This window comes from Primulina tabacum, chromosome 9 (genome assembly GCF_025594145.1).
Source record: "Primulina tabacum isolate GXHZ01 chromosome 9, ASM2559414v2, whole genome shotgun sequence".
Classification (NCBI taxonomy): Eukaryota; Viridiplantae; Streptophyta; class Magnoliopsida; order Lamiales; family Gesneriaceae; genus Primulina; species Primulina tabacum.
Window position 1 is genome coordinate 37454699 of NC_134558.1, and position 20926 is coordinate 37475624.

General features: G+C 35.6%; 1 protein-coding gene and 1 pseudogene across 1 annotated transcript; both read right to left on the minus strand.

Moving 5' to 3' along the window:
• Positions 1-626: 626 nt before the first annotated feature.
• On the minus strand, positions 627-5983 carry LOC142555807 (uncharacterized protein At4g26450-like; annotated as a pseudogene).
• Positions 5984-18687: 12704 nt separating this feature from the next.
• LOC142556813 (scarecrow-like protein 18) lies at positions 18688-20253 on the minus strand. Its single transcript, XM_075668307.1, has one exon. The coding sequence runs from the start codon at positions 20086-20088 to the stop codon at positions 18829-18831; it is 1260 nt and encodes a 419-aa protein (XP_075524422.1). The 5' UTR covers positions 20089-20253; the 3' UTR covers positions 18688-18828.
• Positions 20254-20926: the final 673 nt, after the last annotated feature.

The window sequence follows — 20926 nt, forward strand, 5'->3', positions numbered from 1 at the left end:
GAACTCTCTAACCTGACAGATGTTTATTAATTTGCTCTCATTCCCTTGCAGTTGTCCAACTTTTTTCATGTAATTGTATGAATACATGAGTTTTGGAATAAAATTGAATAATGTTAAGTTATGATTCATCCGAAGGTGTGAAAAGTGCTTGCTTGATTTTAAACAATTAATTTAAAGAGTGAAATTATCTACACTATTGATATGTTCGTGAAGTTTTATTACGGTATGCGTGTGTCAACCCCTCTATTATTTACTGGAATTAGTAAACCATATAATGAAATTATAAGTTAGAAAAAAAGTTAAACAAGTACAATTATTTTTATATCTCAAATGGAAGTAATTTCATTGTAAGAAAACATAAGTTTTAACTAACATCCATGTATGCTACAAAAAATTTATAGTTAAGGATTTTTTATATTACACAAATATTTAAAAAAAAGTTAATATAAACTTTCTTTACAACGTTTTTAATATCTTGTAAAGTATATAATCACTTTTTAAAACATTTGCAAACACTACCTAATTATCATCCCCGACTTCACTCGAAACAAGCACACAGAAGTATGGAAATTACCAAGACTTCAACACCCACCATTTACTCAATTCTGACCACATGTAACACCAGATTAAAGGTTGCACTGCTTCACGAAAACTGTTGCTCCATGACTGTGAAGAACCAATCCAAAATGACATTTAGAAGCAGATAAAAAATGAAACTATCAGTCAGAGAACTTACAAGGAGCTAAAGTTTTTGCACCAACACGGGTTGGGTTTCCACGAACTGAAAAAAGGGTAAAATTCCTCTGGACCTAAAAGGTATAACAGCAGTTTGCCTCGGGAAATTACCAACCTTGTTTCCCTTGCAACATTTCTAGGCTAAACTAGAGACAAGAAATTATGAGATACAATCCCATGTTCGAGTTATCAATTATTACCAACTATTTCTCAACCTATTATGAGCAGGAATAAAGTCATATTAAAGATGATATACTTCAACATCTTCATACCACATCGAGTACAAACAAGTTAATAAACGAGAAGTGACAGGAACTTATTGAACAGCAGCAGGATGCACAAATGCTCAAAATGGTTTTCCATAATCTTGTGTTGGCTGCTCCCAGTTCCTCAGAAAGCCTACAATAAGATTGAAAAAACAGTCTGAGAGAGGAGATGCAATGAAATTACACAATGGTTTGTTCAAGCAGCACATTTGGCACTATGAGATAACCCCAAGTATCATCCCATCCAAAGCAGAAAAATAATTGTTCAGCGTGTGCTAAATCAAATCAAAACCACAGTATAGATATAATACAGCATGGAAGTAACTGAGGGGGACAGATATAAATTGTACCAGCCAAGAAATTACAAAAGAGACCTAACTTGGAATTGAAGGTGAAAAATTTGTTCGTTCATTTTTGCAGGTAATATTCTTTACTTCCCAAAGGGTCTATTTAGACAAGGGAAGGCAGCAAAGACCAATCTCCAAAGTAGTCTCATTACCTCTAACCGTTTGTCTTATAAAAGGAAAATTCAGCTTCCGGTTACCAATACATCTACGTCAACACAAAACAAGTTTCTAACGGAATTTTTACTTTGAAATATATAGGAACGGAAATGTGAAGAAAAAACTAACAAGATTTTGAACATTGATATCAACCTCTTAACTTGGGGTGGGTCAGAAGTAAGGCTTAAACAATCGAGCTGATTCCCGAACTTTTCGAGCCAGCACAATAAATATTTGATTCGTATTCGAATTCGAATTTAATGAACTCGAACATGTTCGAATCTTTTCTTCGAGCCGAACTCGAGCCAAAATTATTTTGTTCGATAGCTTGCGAGCCTTGATTTTTTATTGATATAATATAATTATATATTAAATATATATACATTTCGAACTTTTATTGTCGAACCTTACTATCTGAACAATAATTCAAATAGCTCGCGAAATAAGTTCGAAAATTTCGAGCCGAACTCGAATTCAACTTCCTTTCGAGCCTAACTTAGCAAAAAAATTTAAAAATGCGAGCTTCGAATCACACGCAAATATACTTAATTCGAGCCAAATTCGAGCCTTAAATTTTTACTAACTCGGCTCAATTCGGTTCATTTACACTCCTAATCAATCGGAAGTCGTCATGTGTGGGCTTTTTCATGAATTGGATGGTCAGTATAGTGAAAATGTATGTTTAATATTAAGTAAATTTGATACACAGGGAAATGGAAGTTTGTAAACTTTTCCAAATACTTTCCCTTGAATAACAACAAAGAAATTTTATGCAGCTATAGGACATCAGTCCTTATTAACAAAAATTCCTAAAATATGAAGGTGCTATAAGTAAAAGCTCATTAACAACAAAAGACCTGTTCACCTCACAACAAAAGAGAAGCAATGAACATTGATTATATAACTTTCAAAGTAAATCGCTAAACTGAAGTTTAAAGCATACTTATTGGTATTTCTCCAAGGGACATATAAATTGAGTCATCATCGCCAAGAATTCCCTGCAACAGATTTAAAACATTAAAACCATCCATGGTTACCAACGTTATGCTTCATTAGTAATTTATTTAGGTCGAACAAAAATAATGTAGATATATAAGAGGTATCATGTAGCATATGCAATGCTGATCATGACAAGCGATAAATGAATACTCTGACAATTGGTAACTTTTTGCTTAGGAACAGGACAATAATACCTCGCCATTAGGAAGGCCCATCTCACTGTGCAAAGAATTTAAGTCGGCCAGTACAGAAGAACTGTGTGGACTGTGGTTTCCCAGCAAATCTGAGAACATAAGCCCATAACCATCCTGAACGTCAGGAATCTTATTAGCGTTTTGTAAATTATTAGGAAAGCCATCCAGGTCGGTAAATACAGAATCCGCGCTGCATAATTGAGATATACTAGATTCAAAAGACAAATTCCAATGAACAAGCAGAAATAATTTGGTGTGAAGCTAGGTATCGACACCAAACGAAAAAGAAAATGAAAAACAAACAAACTAAAAAACCAAATGCACAATGAAGGTAAGTGAAGTTGGGATGAAATAATGTTTAATCGTGGAGTTTTTTTGCTTGCAACTGTATATGCATGTATGCAGTAGAACATGTCTACTACATGTCTACAGTACACACCTTTTCTCAGGATGGCCGAAGATATTGTCTTCTTGCCCAGAATCAATTTCCAGATCAATAATCTCTATTTTACTATTATTCACCCCAAGTGTAGCATTTTTATTAGGCACATTGGAGCTGTTGTTCATAGACAAACCAAAATCAACAGCTGCTGCTTCTTTTCCACTTTCAATAACAGAAGGAAAAAGCAAAACCCGTTCTGCATTATCATTTTCACCAGCGTCACAAGTTCCACTAAGATTAAGGTCACAAGTCTTAAATCCTGTGAACTCACACGATTCATCTCGAGTTTTGGGAAATGGTGAAACATTAAAACTCTTCTGATCAGGAGATAAAACTGATTGTGTACTCTGTGAAATTCTTGGCTCTACTGAAGTTGGCTGATTCTCGATTGAACTTGAAAGAGGTAGGCAGCTATTAGCTTCGGTATCTATTAAAGAACAATTTCTGAGTTTTTTAAAATCCTCCTTACCACTGGTGTAATCATCTATTGGTCTTTTAAAACCCATATCCATACACATTGAGGTGGAACAGCCGACAACAGACAGCCCCTCGTCAAGTTGTTCTTTTTGCTCTTTAAACACAGATTGTCCCTGGAAATATGTGGGCCTTGAGTGTCCAGAACTTGTCGTGTATGCAACCGGCTGCTCTTTATCCGTGCCTGTAGCTTTCTGAACATCAGAGTCAAGGCTATCTAGTTCGTGAATTTTAGAAGATGAAACATTTCCAGTAGAACTTTCATCAGGAACATTTACAACCTGAATTTCGGAAACTCCAGAAAGTTCTCTTTCAGTGATTTTGTCATCTTCATTCATGGGATCCTGACCACCCTTTGAACCCCTCACTTTCAACGAAGAACGAGCTTTAGTGGGAATTCGTGGAAATTTGAAGTGCTTCATTAAATCAACATTGCCCTTACTCGGTAACGTGTCACCCCGTTCAGAATCTGTGATCTCATTCTCATTCTGCAATATTTCAAAATCATTAACAATCCTTTTTTTGTTAACAACCTCAGCCCCTGCATCAGATTTATTAGCATCATAAGACTCTTTTGTAGCATCCACATTGGCATCAGCTGATAGAAACTTTTCTATAATAGAAGAGCTCGCTTTTGCCCCTGCATCCTCCATTGAATTGTGCTCCTCAAACTCAGATGGCAAATTACCCGCAGCATCACCTTCTTGAACTACTTCACCCAGAGAAAAAGTCTGCATTCTGCCATGGCCATCTACATTGACAGGCTGATCAACATGCTGTCCAGAGGAAGAATCACTCTCAGCCCCTATGCTAGGAAGATCTCTACTCATGTCAGCCCAAGCCCCAGTTTTTCCCGACTCTGTATTCACATCTGGGCCCTGATTTTTAAAGGACCCCATTCTTCTCCTCCCTCTCATAGAGTTCCTTGAACCATCCATGGAATTGTCATCAACAGAATTCCTTCTCCTGGTGGGACCTATTTCAAGAGCAGCATTTTCTAAACGAGTGTTGTCTGGTGCACGGCCATCCATTGGAATATGCACATCTACCTCATGTGGCCTAAAACCATGAAGTCGATCCCTTTGGTTCTTCAAGCCACCATTCTTCAATTTCCCCGAGAGTGCATTTGGTGGCAGCACACCCTTAGCCACCAAATACTCAGCAGCTAACCTACCAGCTTCCACTGAAAATGTCAATCTCGTAAGAAGGCGGCGGCGGAGGTTGAAACTGCCTAGAGTGACCACCACGTCCAAAGCCGCCACGATTGTAGTTCCTATGCTCGGAGTACGCCCGATGGCCTCTCATCGAACCTTCGGGCGACATTCCCGGTGTAAAAGCCTGACCTCTCATACCCAAAGAATTAGACCAGTACCCATTCCCTGGTCCATTCCGATGCCTCGCGTGCATATTTCAGAATTCCAGTTATATATTATCCAGATACAGAGATATATTGAGATAAACAGCTGAAAAACCTCTGCAAAATATATTTTCCAGCCACTGATGCTTCTCCAATTCACCTTCAATAAAACATTCCAAACCTCAGGATCACATTCCATATTTTTAACCCTATAAATACAAGTTTGACCAATAAAATAGAAGATAAAACAGCACCAGATACCTGGACAGAAAGATATGCCAAATTCTCATTTCTTTGTTATGTCCAGAGTCTTAACATATAATAACATCCATAATTAGTTTTTCTACCTTTAAGAATATAATAAGAATTACAGGTAGCAAAGAAACTGAACGGCAATTAATATTACTAGCATTATTGCAGTATTTCAATGAAATAATGTGAAATAGATATTTTTTAGTTATGTCTTTCATATTTTGAATGATTTCTGCCAAGACCCAACAAAATTAAACCTTTTTCGCGTTACTTGAATGGCTGAAAAAAAATAATGACAACTCCAACGCCATCTAATTCGGATAGAAGATCTGTGAGAAGCGAGAATAAATAACCAAAATTTCACATCAACTTGCTGATCTGGCGATTTATGAACCAAGAAATTTCAAATTCGGTACGTCAGTGGGGTTTACCTTAGAGTTGAGTGAAGTCGAAGCCAAATTTTTAAGGGTTTCGGTCTTTCAGAATCAGATCCAGTTCTCAATTCTCATCATCAGCCATTCAATAGTGATCCGTCATCAAAAAAGGTTCATTCCCCGGCTAAAATATTGTGCACAGATTTCGAATTTTAATCCAATTATAGAGATCCAAGAATGGTCCAGGAATCACATACAGTCTGATACACTGCGTAATTACATATAACTTTGTGAATATTCCTCGATGAAAAGGGATTACAAATCAATGAGAGTGGGTGGTAAAATCTGCAACTTTTAGGCATACAACTGATTCCCTCATCCTAGGGATATAATGGAATGAATCACGGTACAGATGCTTAATGGGGCGGGTTGATCCACAAACGATCCGGTTTCAAACCCAATTCCCTCTATGTTGACTTCTGACTTCTTCAAAAAATAAACAAAAAAATATCCATATAATATTGACTTGATTAAGAATTAATTATTATTATTTTCCTTGTTTATGTTGAAAATAATATTTGAATGTTGAAAAAGTAATAGTTGAATATTTGAATATTGAAAATAAGAGTTGTAAAATTAGAAATTTGTGTGTGATGATGTAGGTAATGATGTATTTTATTTTTGGATTATTTGAAAAGATTTCCTATAAATAGATCTCTCATTTGTGAAGAATTCACAATTGAGTAGAGAGAAAAATATAATAAAGTGTGTAGTTTGGTAAATTTTGAGAGTTTGAGATTTTTACTTTTTACCATAAATTTTTACTTTTCACAACACGTTATCAGCATGAAGCTCTAAAAGTCCTTCATACTTTTCCAAGCTCCAAACAGAAGAAAAAGGTAACAAAAGTAATAATATTTATTTTACTGTTATTTATTTATTGTGTATATATTTAATATATAATATAATGTTATTATTAAAAATAATAAAATAAATTTTTCAAAAACTTGTTATAAATCCTAGGAGGATGTTAAGACGACATCTCACACTCCCGGTAAGGGATACGACAAGTATAAAAGCCTATAAAGTTTTTAAACAAAATAACTTATGACACTTCATTATAAAAATGTGATATGATATACATAATTATTTAAACATGACTAATATTATATACACCATATTATTACCATAAAATTATACAAATACATACATTTTTTTGTACACCAACGGTCATAAAGGGTAACAAAACGGCTAGTTTTTGCCCTATAAATATGATCTCACAAACTCTTTCAATCACTCCAACTTTCTCCTATTCTCTAAAAATTATTCTTTATCAAATTTTCGAAGAAAAAAGAAGATGTCTTTCTCAAGGTTATTTTTAATTATTTTGGTTATCATACTCACGAGTCTTTTATTTATCGGAGAATATCCTCCTCGTGTGTTTTCTTTATTTTTACAAATGCTTGTACTTGTTGTTTATCCATTACTTTGTATTGCAATATTCATTAACTAATAAAATGCATCGTAATTTTTTAGTACTACCATGTCAAATTTGACAAAGCTCGAATTTGTTGCGCTCGACATCACGGAAAAAAATTATATGCCATGGACTCTCGATGTAGAAATGCATCTTGAGTCATTGGGTCTAAGCGAGACCATTAAAGAAAATGGTATATCTTTATCACAAGAAAAAGCAAAATCTGTAATATTTTTGCGTCGACATCTCGATGAAGGTTTAAAATGTGAATATCTCATCGAAAAAGATCACATGGCTCTGTGGAAAGGATTGAAAGAAAGATTTGAACATATAAGGGAAGTTATACTTCCGACCGCCCGTGATGAATGAAATATGTTAAGATTCCAAGATTTTAAGAAAGTCAGTGATTATAATTCAGCGATGTATCGAATAATCTCGCAGCTAAAATTTTGTGGACATGAGGTTACAGAATCGAAAATGCTTGAAAAAACATTTTCCACGTTTCACGCATCAAATATAACTTTACAGCAACAATATAGAGTGCGTGGATTTGCGAGATATTCTGAACTCATCGTCTGTCTTCTTGTGGCGGAAAAGAACAATGAGCTATTAATGAGAAATCATCAGTCCCGACCCACTGGATCAACAGTATTTCCATGCTGTGAGTAAAAATGAATTTAAACCTGGAAATCAAAATCAAATTCAAAGACAATGTTTTGGTCGAGGTCGAGGTCGAGGACGTGGTCGTGGTCGTGGACGTGGAATTGGCCGTGGTCGTGGTCGAGACCGTGGTTTTGAAAACAATAGAGATAGTTATTTTTATAACTCATCTCAAAAGGGCGTCACGAACCACTCACAGAAAAGGCATCATGAGAACATGAGTGTTAATGAAAATCACTCGAAAAGATTTGAAAGTTTTTGTTTCAGATGCGGCACTCCAGGACATTGGTCTCGTATTTGTCGAGCCCCTGAGCACCTTTGCAAGCTCTATAAAGAATCGATAAAGGGGAAAAAAAAGAGACCAGCTTCACTGAACGCAAGTGACCGTTTGAGTGATTCAACTCATTTTGATGCTGCTGATTTTATGAATGATTTATCTGGAAATGATCAATATGTTGGTAGGATAGAAATGAACAATATTGATGCTACAGATTTTCTCAATGATTTCTCTGAGAATGAACAATATAATGGTAGAATATAAATGTACAATCATTTATTTTTCATGTATTCATATAATAATGTTTTATTGTACAATTATGATATGTGTTATATTTACATATGTATTGTCAGTAATATTTTTTCATTGCATATTTTTTTGAAGTTCAAATATGGAAAATGCTATGAGCAAAGCTGAAGTTTGCATACCCTATAGTGGTACAATGCACACTATCCTCCGAGATAAAAGATATTTCTTGGAACTAAAACCAACAAAAACAACGGTGAATACAATATCAGGTCCTGTAGACTTGATTGAAGGATGTGGTAAAGCACAATTTTTGTTACCTAATGGTACAAATTTTTTGATCAATGATGCTTTATATTCACCACAATCGAAAAGAAATTTGTTGAGTTTTAATGATATATATTCCCATGGGTATGATACTCAAACAATGAATGAAGGAAATGAGAAATATATGTGTCTTATCACATATAAATCAGGAAAGAAATATGTGATTGAAAAACTACCAATGCTCCCTACTGGATTGCATTATACATATATAAACCCGATTGAATCAAACATGGTAGTAGATAATTCTTCAATATTAACCAATTGACATGATCGATTAGGACATCCTGGTTCAACAATGATGCGAAGAATTATAGAAAATACACACTGGTCATCCACTGAAAGACCAGAAGATCTTTCAGAATAATAAGTTTCAATGTAAAGTATGTTTTCTTGGAAAACTTATTATAAGACCATCGCCAGCCAAAATCCAAACTGAATCACCAATGTTTCTTGAACGTATTCAGGGTGATATTTGTGGACCAATCCATCCACCATGTGGACCATTCAGATACTTTATGGTATTAATTGATGCCTCCAGCAGATGGTCACATGTATGTTTATTGTCAACTCGAAATGTTGCATTTGCAAGATTACTTGCTTAAATAATAAAATTGAGGAATCAATTTCCCGATTATACAATCAAGAAAATTAAACTTGATAATGCTGGTGAATTTACTTCCCAGACTTTCAATGATTATTGTATGTCTATGGGAATCATTGTTGACCATCCTGTTGCTCATGTACATACACAGAATGGATTGGCTGAATCATTGATTAAACGTCTGCAAATGATTGCTAGACCAATGATTATGAAAACAAAGCTCCCTATTTCTATATGGGGACATGCAATTTTACATGCTGCTTCATTAATTCGCATCAGACCAAGTGCATATCATAAATACTCCCCATTGCAGCTTGCATTTGGTAAAGAACCAGACATTTCTCATCTGAGAATTTTTGGATGTATGGTGTATGTGCCTATTGCACCACCGCAACGAAAGAAAATGAGACCTCAAAGAAAGGTTGGAATTTATATCGGTTATGATAGTCCATCAATCATTCGATATCTTGAACCTCAGACAGGCAACGTGTTCACAGCACGTTTTGCTGATTGTCATTTTAATGAGGAAATTTTCCCAATGTTAGGGGGAGAACAAAAACATACCGAAAAGAAAATTACATGGTATGTATCATCATTGTTACATCTGGATCCAAGAATAAAACAATGTGAAAAAGATGTACAGCAAATTGTGCACTTGCAAAGAATAACAAATCAAATACCAGATGCATTTGCAGACACAAAAGGGGTAACTAAATCATATATACATGCTGCAAATGCCCCTGCTCGAATTGAAATTCCGAAGAAACAAATTGAAAATACTCATGATGTCATTAAACGCCTGAAGCGTGGAAGGCCGGTCGGTTCCAAGGATAAAAATCCTCGAAAAAGAAAATTCATAGAGAAACACGATGATCACAAAATAAAGAATTATGTTCCTGAAGAAACACATGATGATCACAAAATAGATAATAGTGTTCCTGAAGAAACACATGATGATGAAAATGTTCTGTCAGAACCATAAACTGACGAGAATTATGAAATCTCTATCAATTATATTAATACTGGAAAAATATGGAACCGAAAAGATATAGAAGAAATTGATGATATATTTTCTTATAATGTGGCAATCGACATCATAAATGATAATGAAGATGATGAACAAAAATCTTTTGGTGAATGTAAAAATCGGCATGATTGGATAAAATGGAAAGAAGCCATCCAGGTTGAATTGGATTCGTTAAATAAACGCAATGTTTTTGGACCTATAGTCCTTACACCTGAAGGTGTAAAACCTGTTGGATACAAATGGGTTTTTATTCGAAAGTGAAATGAGAAAAATGAAATAGTAAGATATAAAGCTCGACTTGTTGCACAAGGTTTTTCTCAAAGGCCTGGAATTGATTATGAAGAAACGTATTCTCCCGTGATGAATGCAATTACGTTTCAGTATTGATTAGCTTGGCGGTATCTGAACATTTAAAAATGCGTCTTATGGATGTTGTTACAGCTTACTTATATGGATCACTTGATAGTAATATATATATGAAAATCCCTGAAGGATTTAAGATGCCTGAAGCACAAAGTTCAAAACCCAGAGAATGTTATTCTGTGAAATTACAAAGATCGTTATATGGGTTAAAGCAATCCGGTCGAATGTGGTATAATCGACTAAGTGATCACTTGATAAAAAAGGGATATGTAAATAATTCAATATGCCCTTGTGTTTTCATTAAGAAAACAACATCCGGATGCGTAATTATTGCTGTATATGTTGATGATTTAAACATCATTGGAACAAATAAGGAAATTCAAGAAGTTGTGTCATACTTGAAGGAATAATTTGAAATGAAGGATCTTGGAAAAACCAAGTATTGTCTGGGTTTACAAATTGAACAAAAAGAATGTGGAATGTTTGTTCACCAGACAAATTATACAGAAAAGATCCTTAAACGTTTTAATATGGATAAATCAAATCCTTTAAGTACTCCAATGGTTGTTAGATCATTAAACATAGAAAATGATCAATTCCGTCCACGTGAAGATGATGAAGATATTCTTGGTCCAGAAGTACCATATCTAAGTGCTATCGGTGCCCTTATGTATCTTACAAATTGTACAAGGCCTGATATATCTTTTGCCGTAAATTTGTTGGTAAGATTTAGCACATATCTAACAAAGAGACACTGGAACGGAATTAAACATATATTCCGTTATCTACGAGGAACGACAGACTTGGGACTTTTGTATTCAAAAGATGCTAATCCAAGTATAATTGGTATGCCGATGCTGGATACTCATCAGATCTCTTCACAAAGGCACTTCCTACGTCAATATTCAGAAAGCACATATATAATATTGGGATGTGCAATCTACGAAATTTGTGAAGAATTGTTCGTGTCAACATGAGGGGGAGCTTACGTGACTGCGCTCTTTTTCCCTTACTATGGTTTTTATCCCAATAGATTTTTCTTAGTAAGGTTTTTAACGAGGCAGTACAAAAACACGTAATGAAAACATCATCGTATCATGATCATCATCACAAGGGGGAGTGTTGAAAATAATATTTGAATGTTGAAAAAGTAATAGTTGAATATTTGAATGTTGAAAATAAGAGTTGTAAAATTAGAAATTTGTGTGTGATGATGTAGGTAATTATGTATTTTATTTTTGGATTATTTGAAAAGATTTCCTATAAATAGATCTCTCATTTGTGAAGAAATTCACAATTGAGTAGAGAGAAAAATATAATAAAGTGTGTAATTTGATAAATTTTGAGAGTTTGAGATTTTTAATTTTTACCATAAATTTCAGACAATAATAAATTTATCGCTACCAATTTAAAATTTTATGATACAACTGGACAATTAAATTTTGGAAGATTGAATTGGAAAACATAATTTTATGGATAGATATAGATTATTTAATGAGCAATTTTTTTAGGAGTATGTTTCTTATAAGACGGTCTCACGAATAGGGATGACAATTTTCCCCGCGATTTCGGGGTTCCGCGGGGAAAACCCGAAATGGGACGGGTTCAGGGATATGTTAATGGGTTTGGTTTCGGGTTCGGGGATTTTTAAAAATCCCCGAAATATATTGGGACGGGTTTGGGAATCCTATCCCCATACCAAACCCTACCAAACCCGCCCCGATAACATATATATACATATACAGTTATATATATATATATATATATATATATATATATATATATATAAATACAGTAATATATATATTATATAAAAAAGTATATACAGTAATATATATATATATATATAAATACAATAATATATTCGGGTATTTCAAACGGGTTCGGGGACGGGGACCGGGATTTTATCCCCGCGGGTTCGGGGATTCCCCGATAAGGTAGATCCGGGGATGGGTGCGGGGATGGGAGCGGGGATATAATTAGGGGACAGGGATGGGGATGGCAAACCCGCCCCCGTCCCGTCCCATTGCCATCCCTACTCACGAATCTTTATTTGCGAGATGAGTTAAGCCTAACGATATTTAAAATAAAAAGTAATACTCTTAGCATAAAAATTAATCCTTTTTCATGGATTACCCAAATAAGATATCGGTCTCACAAAATACGACCCGTGAGACCGTCTCACACAAGTTTTTATTTTTTTTAGAATAATGCAAATTAATTATTGAGTTTTTATTTTAATATGTTTTACATTGAATATAATATATAGCATGAAATGTGTATATTTTCAAAAGAAAACTTCGTGTTTTCGGAGAATTATAGATATTAGCAGAATGTATGTATAACTTAAGCACTAATGATTGCTAAGTAAAAGTGTAGAACTTCTATTTTGTAATAAATAAAACGAACAAGAGCACTTGTAATAACTCCGAGGACAGTAGCTTGCTTTCCCATTCTTCTGACCATATTTTGGGGCCACCACCATCAGCATTGGGATCTTCGCTGCTCGATTGATCTCCATCCTCCTCCTGTGGTCCATTAGAAGAAGAAGGATTCTCTGAAACAACAGTAGAATGAATCATAAGTCGACAAGAAGAACGCACGCTCGGAGACAACTTACCATCATTGTTAAAGTAAACTTTGGAGGGTTCGATAGTGTGACACGATGGGGGATTTTCTAAATGAGAAGAATCTCGAACACTAGGAAATGGTTATGGAGAAAGACTAGATGGATTCACCAAGCCATTTCAGCAACCAGGATATCGCTTTTCTTTAGTTTAAGGCGTCCATAAATTGGTTCTCTAACTAGAGTACGAGCATGAACACGACTAGAAATGGAAATATATGATATAGGGAGGAAAAGTTTGCAAATCTTGAGCAAGAAGTCATTTATTGATCATGCCCCCTTCCGGAGACATACTGCGGAATTGTGGGGGCTGAGCCCGAGAGGGATAGCTAAACAAGGCGATGGCACTTCGGTCTTCAGCGCTCTAGAAATCTCAGAAGGGCTGATGCTCTCTGTACTCAACCTTGGAGCATCGAAACCAGTTCTATCTGTGATCCTCTATATGAGACCTCCACAGGAGCTCATTTTCGCTTCAGCCAGCGCATTTATGTTGCTTCCTTCCTCTATCACTACACAAGCTCGCGTTCCATTCTTTTCAACGGTATTTCCTGATACAACTTGTACTTCAGGTTCCAGAAGTGTTTCACTACCGTTGACAGACTCGGTATTAGATTTTGCTGCATTATCGTCAAAGACCAGTGATGAGAAAAAGGCTGTCGGACTATGACTCAGAAACATCCAATCTTCAATTGTAGTAATATGATCATCAAATCCACCCATAATACCGTCTGGTTTTCCAAAAGACTACAAATTCACAGAGCTTGATCCCGAAGTAGAAAACCTGGAAATCTAATATACATAGAAGAGAGCAACTGTACAAAATAAGGTTTCCTTTGAACCTGAGAAAGGAAGAATACCAGAAATAAATCCAATCCAGTTGAGCAGCCATGATCAAATGATTCACATCATAAAACGAAACTCAGGAACAGTAAAGTTGTTTACAATTACACTGAATAAAATAAACAATATATAAAACACTCGCTCGATCGCCACCACGAAGAGTAAAAATATTCAGTTCTTTCCTATTAGTAACCAGCAAAATCCGCCAAAAAAATCGATAAATCGGAGCTGTGAGAAGGCCTGACATAACCTCTTACCATTATATATTAATGGGCCTTACCACTGTGGCCCAATAAGATTTGACCAGATCGATTATATTGATTTGTTGATCCGATTGAAATTTACGTTGCATGAGAATTATGCAACAATTCAGGTACATATATTTCAAATCACACAAAAAAAAGAATATAGTTGGGCCAGGTCGCAATTGGTAAAGCCCAAACCTCTAATTCAAAAATGGAAAGAAAAAAAAAACACGCACACACACAATTAACCGAACATGCAAGATCGAGTATAACACACACACACACGTGTATATATATATGAATCACATTTCACTATATATTTTGTATTGTATTTCGATTTAGAAGGTGAGATTACAAATAAAAATTTTGTAGATACAGAAAATTTTTTTTACAACTTTTCTTTTTTTTTTTGGAATTGTTTGGAATGTTAGCATATAAGTAAATAAATATATAAATGCGAAGCACGGCTTTGGGGTGGACTCCCTTTATCTGAACATATTGCACATGGTCGTCTGTCCTAAGGGTGTGAATGAATCGAATCGAATATGACGTAAATTTGAAGGCTTGAATTTTGCTCGAAGTAGATCATTCGAGTTCGAGCTCGATTCGAAAATCAAAAATTTTAAAACTTTTGCTCGAATTCGGTTTGATTAAAGCTTGACTTCAAGTTCGGCTTGAAAGATTCGAATATGTTTTCGAACTATTTGAATTATTGTTTGAAAATAAATACATGAAAAGCTCAAAATTTAGTTATTTAATATATAATTATGTTATATTAGTACATCAATAAAGCTCACGAACTATCGAACAAAAAATTTTTTGACTCGAATTCGGCACGAAAAATGTTAGAACATATTCAAGTTCGGCTCAAATTCGGTAAGCTTGAATATAAATAAATTATTTTTTGAATCGACTTAAATTGGATCGGTTCCTTTACACCGTAGACTCTATGCAACCTTCGGGCATATCCCTAGGCCTCACCCATGTGTGCCTATTTCCCTCATTCACCGCTCTGCTTATAAAAAATCACAAACACGATGTCTCATCTCAATTAAAGGGAAGCTCGGTTCTTTTACACTCCTAGACTCTATGCAACCTTCGGGCATGTCCCTGGGCATCATCCATCTGTGCCTATTTCTCGAATAGGTATCTTGTGACACGGTCTCACGAATCTTTATATGTGAGATGGATCAATCCTACCGATATTAATAATAAAAAGTAATACTCTTAGTATACCATAAATATTTTTTCATGGATGACCCAAATAAAATATTTGTCTCATAAAATACGATCCGTGAGACCGTCTCACACAAATTTTTGTCATATTTCCCTCATTCACCTCTCGGCTTGTAAAAAGTCTCAAACACAATATCTCTTCTCAATGAAAGGGAAGTTGATGCCATTTATTCCACCGGGTCTATAGCCATATCACATATTTTGAATGCAAGGCCAATTTAGAGTGACTATATATATATATATATATATATATATATATATATATATATATATATATTAAGTGAAGAAATTAAAAGATATATTTTTATTGATAATAAGAAGTATAATGTTAAAAATAACATTTAAAATATTGTAATGATATGCGAAGATCGAATGGGTGGGCTGTTGACACCTATTCTGATAGGTTTTTCAAAGGCATGTTCTTTTGTTGGCCTTGGCATCAGTGGATACTGACTAGCTAACCTTCGCACGCTAGAGATCATACAAATTTTCTTCTTTGATTATCATATTTTTAATCTCATGAAATGAAATATTTTTTTTCCTTCTTCTTTTGTCCTTTTTTACTTTGGATCTATCATTTCAATTGTCAATTGAATGATTGATTTCATGTCTTTCACCTTTTCATTTCATTTTTTTTTATACTGATCTTCTCAATTATTTTTGTCTGCGCAATCGACATATCAAATTCCATTGCCATTTTTTGCCAAGTTGGGCATTGACAAGTCTTTGTATGTGAACTTATAATATGACGTTTCATACCAATAATAATAAATTGTTTTATTACAATTAAATATGATAAATCAATATTTGTCACCAAAAAAGTGACGTTGACATTACTCTATGTTAGAAGATAAATGTTGTAACGGGGATTAAGCTATTTTGCCACGTAATTTATGCCTTTTCTGTCTCCCTCACAGTCACAGCACACACACAAAGCACATTAATTTGAAAATTATATATTAAAATTGTGCATTGTGGAATGGAATTTACATATATTATTTTAATAAAGTGAAAGATGCCCACTCACCAATTTAGTAATCTTATTTACAAGAATATCCATAAATTAATTTATCATAATCTAGTGACTTGTCTATATAGTATATGACAAATTAATGTCAAAGGAGGATCGTTAGATTCCACAAGTGTGTCATTTGCCATTTTTTGTTATTATATAATTTAACATAAGCTCCCAATCGGTTCTTATGGTATATCACATTGGAAATTGGCACATACGCGAAGATAAGACGGATCGTTTCTCAAATTTTTTTGCACCGTAGAACAATTCAAACATCGCATTTACAAGGCAAAGGCAATTTACAAGAGAAAACTGTGTAAATGATATTTGTGGAATGGATTCCTGAAGATGACATTCTATTGCTCACAATGGCATATGCGTGCGGTACGAGGCAAATACTGTATACCATAAATGAGACCAATTCGCAATCTACAAGCAATAAACTGAACTGGGCGTACGGTATACCAGAGCTATTGCGTGGGGCTACGAATACTAGTAACCATCCCGTCACTCGCTGTCACCTTACTATATTGAAAAACTTTGTGCAAATTATTACACAAAAAACCCACTTTTACTCCTGTGATTAATTATGCATTTCCCACTCTCTTTTCACCGTCTCTGTTATATATATGCGTACCTCTCCCCTTTTGATACAAGGGTTCAGAACTATTGCGTCATTCCACTGAATAACAAGATTTCGGGATCTTTCTTTTACTTTTTATGGACCTGAAAACTATGAAGAAATTGATGCGATCGTCGCTAACATGCAGGGAGACTGAAGTATTTGGTGGGGTTTGTTCTTTAGATGTATTATCGCTAATTATATGTTCAGGATGTGTAGGCCAGAAATGATAAATTAATTACGAAAAAAAGAAGATTGATGGATACTTCTGAGCACATGGAGTTCGCATCTTTTGCTGTTGTAAAATTCATTGAAAATATTATTTGTTTGGTCATGTAATATTTTGGTTAAAAGTGAACCCGACCAACTAAATTATCGGCGGGAGAAAGCGTTAGAAATATATTGATCACACAATGCTATTGCAAGATGCATGTACGTATATTATAAGAATGATGAAAATATAATCCATGGCTTTTGTATTTAATATGGAGAACATGCAACATTATGGTTGAAAACATGGACATAAACAAATATGTAAAGAAAAGATGCTTTGAAAAGCCCATAAACAAGAAGAATGGACAAAGGGGAAGAAAGGAGGAAAAAGTGGTGGTCCAAAGATTCCACTATACACGAGAGAGATCCCATCGTGAATTCGTAGGAACAGCAAGGGTATTGGGGCAAGATGGTAACAGGAGTTGCCCTATTTGAAAACTTTCATGGTTTTGTTGAGGGGACAAAAAGCAGAAATTAAGGCAAAATATAGGCCTTCACGTCAGAAAACCAAGAAACCTCGTGCACTCTTCTTGAAAACCCACAAGTCACAGCTTCAAGATCCCGTGTCTTGTTTCAGATATAAAATTGAGTAACCCTGTTCCCAAAACTTTAAAATGATTACATGGAAAAAATAATTAATCAACGTGAAATTAATGTGCCAAAAAAATTCACAGAGAATGGAGCCAAAGGAATTTTAGGGAGGCAAGAAATGGCAACCATGCAAAGAACTTGGTATTTTCTACTTTCCATTAACGAACAACTAGGTATATTTTTTTGATGTTTGTACAAACAAAAGCAGAAATATAACATTACTTAATGCTCGAAGAATCAAAGGGTCAAGTAATATTATTGGAAGTTCTAGTTGGAAAAAAAGAGAGGCATTATTAGCATTGAAGATAAAAATATCAACCAACGTACGTCCCACCAATGACAAATTTTAAACAACCCTAGCTCCACAAAGATAATATTAATGCTAATCGAACTTCTTCATGAACCACATAAATACAGATTTAATGCGCCAGATACCAATAGTTTCATCTGGAAAAGCTAATTAATATAAAGATCAGATAAAGTTTAGCAATATTCTTAAAAAAAATTATACTAAATTATAAGAATTACATAGATAAATATCTTATAAAATACAATTAAACCATCGAAGCAGCAACGTGTTAAGAATCAAACTTAGACATCGGCTTGTCTGATCTTGACAGCACTAGTTCCATCGTCTAGTTCCATCGGATGAAGATGATGGCGACTCTTGAAAAATCATCGAAATAGGTGTCATGGTTTTCCTCTAAATCCCAAAAGCTCAGATGAAAATTAAAATACATGCAAAGTTAAGGAGATTAGGGTTACTGGGTTAGGGTTTCAGTAGGCCGAAAACATCCTTATCATTTTCAGTGCCAAGAAGAAACTGAGAAAAGGGGTTGATTCTGCCATCCCAAGAAAAGAGAATCGTTGAGGATATGGAGTTGGTAGCCTTCCGAAGGGTAATGAAGCCTCAGTAAAAGTTTAGCTTGAGAAACAGCAAAAGTGCTCAACGGAACATTGAGGAAACCAGAGCTTCGCAACATTGCCTCCCATGATCTGAATCTCTCGTGTCTCTCTCTCCTGTTTTCTTCTTCGGCCGCCACTATATCAGTTATCTCTTTACCAAACCATATCTGCTCCACCGCATGCCTCTCCCGGCTGTTCGGCGGCAGAGTTGCTTCCAGAGACTCGAACACCGCAGCATAATGGTCTAACGCTTCCACGAATCTTTGCTGGAAAAACGGGTGGTTGTGATTTGCTTCCCTCTCCGCCACCGTGAATACTATGGGGTTCATTGCTTTGATCCGGTGGAGGAAGAGGCGGACGGAATCGCGGTTCCTTAACAAGCGGTGGAGATAGTGCATGCAGTTCACTGCTAGCGCTTCGTCTGGCAAGATAAGAACGGAGGAAGTAACAGAAATGGGGTCTTCATTTGTGAGGAGGATAAGAGGATGAAACTGAAATCTGAGGCCTAAAGAGTGAGCGAATATCGCGAGACGATCGCCTGTTCTGCGTAGGATTTCGAGGTCGCTCCCTGTGGCGGTTATCCTTAGAGTTGGTGCCGGGAAGCGCTCAGCCACCGCCTGCATCAGCGGCGGCCATTGTACGCCGTGCATGATGTCGAAATCCAGTATGTGGATCGCTTGTTGGGCTTGGATTGCTTCCAAGATCGCTTGGTTGGCCGTAAGCTGACTAAACCTTACGAATGGCGTCACTTGATTGAGCGACAAGTACGAGGAATGCACGAGGGCTTCATCGTTACTTGTAGAGCCGCTTGCGCCAGCGGTTGTGGGTACAGAGGTGGTAACAGAATTAGGGATCACGAAGAAATTTGAAGCGGCGGCATGGCGACTGAGACGGATAGAAAGAGCTTTAGTAAACTGGTGGACTAACCTTTCTGTGGAATCACCATAAGGGGATGAATTTGTCGACAGGATAGAGATAAGCCGGTGAGCGGCGGTGAAATCTGACCTTGAAACCAGCTCCGCGCAGCTAATCAGCAGCTGCCGCATATGTATTGACGGCGAAACCAAACTTCGGTGGTCATGAATCCGGTTGTGGTGGTGGTAGACATCTGGCGGCGGTGGCTCCTCGTCATGAGATGATGACCCAAATGAACCTAACATAATGACACCTATATCCAATGCTTAAAACCAATCAGCAACAAGCATTTAGGAACAAACCCTAGAAAGAGAAAGTGACAAAACACATGATAACACACAGTATAATACTATTATTACGCCTTTAGGAAAAGGATCGTCGATACACAGAGAATTAATGGTGTTGGAATCTCAAACTCGTGTGTAAAATGAAAGAACACGCAGTACATGATGGGATGATGATGATGATGGAGAGACAGAGCAATAATGGCTGCGAAGGAGAGGAATTCACTTGCAACAAAGTGTATGAACAGGTACAAACAGTAGATCTCAACTAGAAAACCCAACCACCAAAAAATTAGTAATAAATGCATAGATAAATTGGAAGACAAACACAGCATTTCGGAAATTAACATGATATATATTTATATGTCTTTAATTTAATTTAATTAAAGTATATTATATATATACTTCCTAAAATTATGGATGGACGACAACCAAAAAGAAAAAAGAGAGCATTGGCTTACTTCGTTCTATTTCACTATTGAGTAGTTCTCTTGTGAGACAATCTCACGAATCAACATTACCGATATTCAAAATAAAATGTAATACTTTTAGCATAAAAAGTAATACTTTTTCATGGATGACCCAAATAAGAGATCTATCTCACAAAATACGACCCGTGAGACCGTCTCACACAAGTTTTTGCCTTCATTATTTTGACAGTTTGGATACAATTTTGGATAAATAAATAGTGCTAAGAATTATTATTTTGAATTGATATATAGTGACGTGATAAAGTTCTTCTTCAAAACAATAAAAAAAATATAGATGTACGTGTTATGTGTGAAAAACAGTAGATATA

Excerpts from the sequence above, each read along its gene's own strand:
- LOC142556813 (XM_075668307.1), bottom strand. The coding sequence starts at position 20,088 with ATGTTAGGTTCATTTGGGTCATCATCTCATGACGAGGAGCCACCGCCG.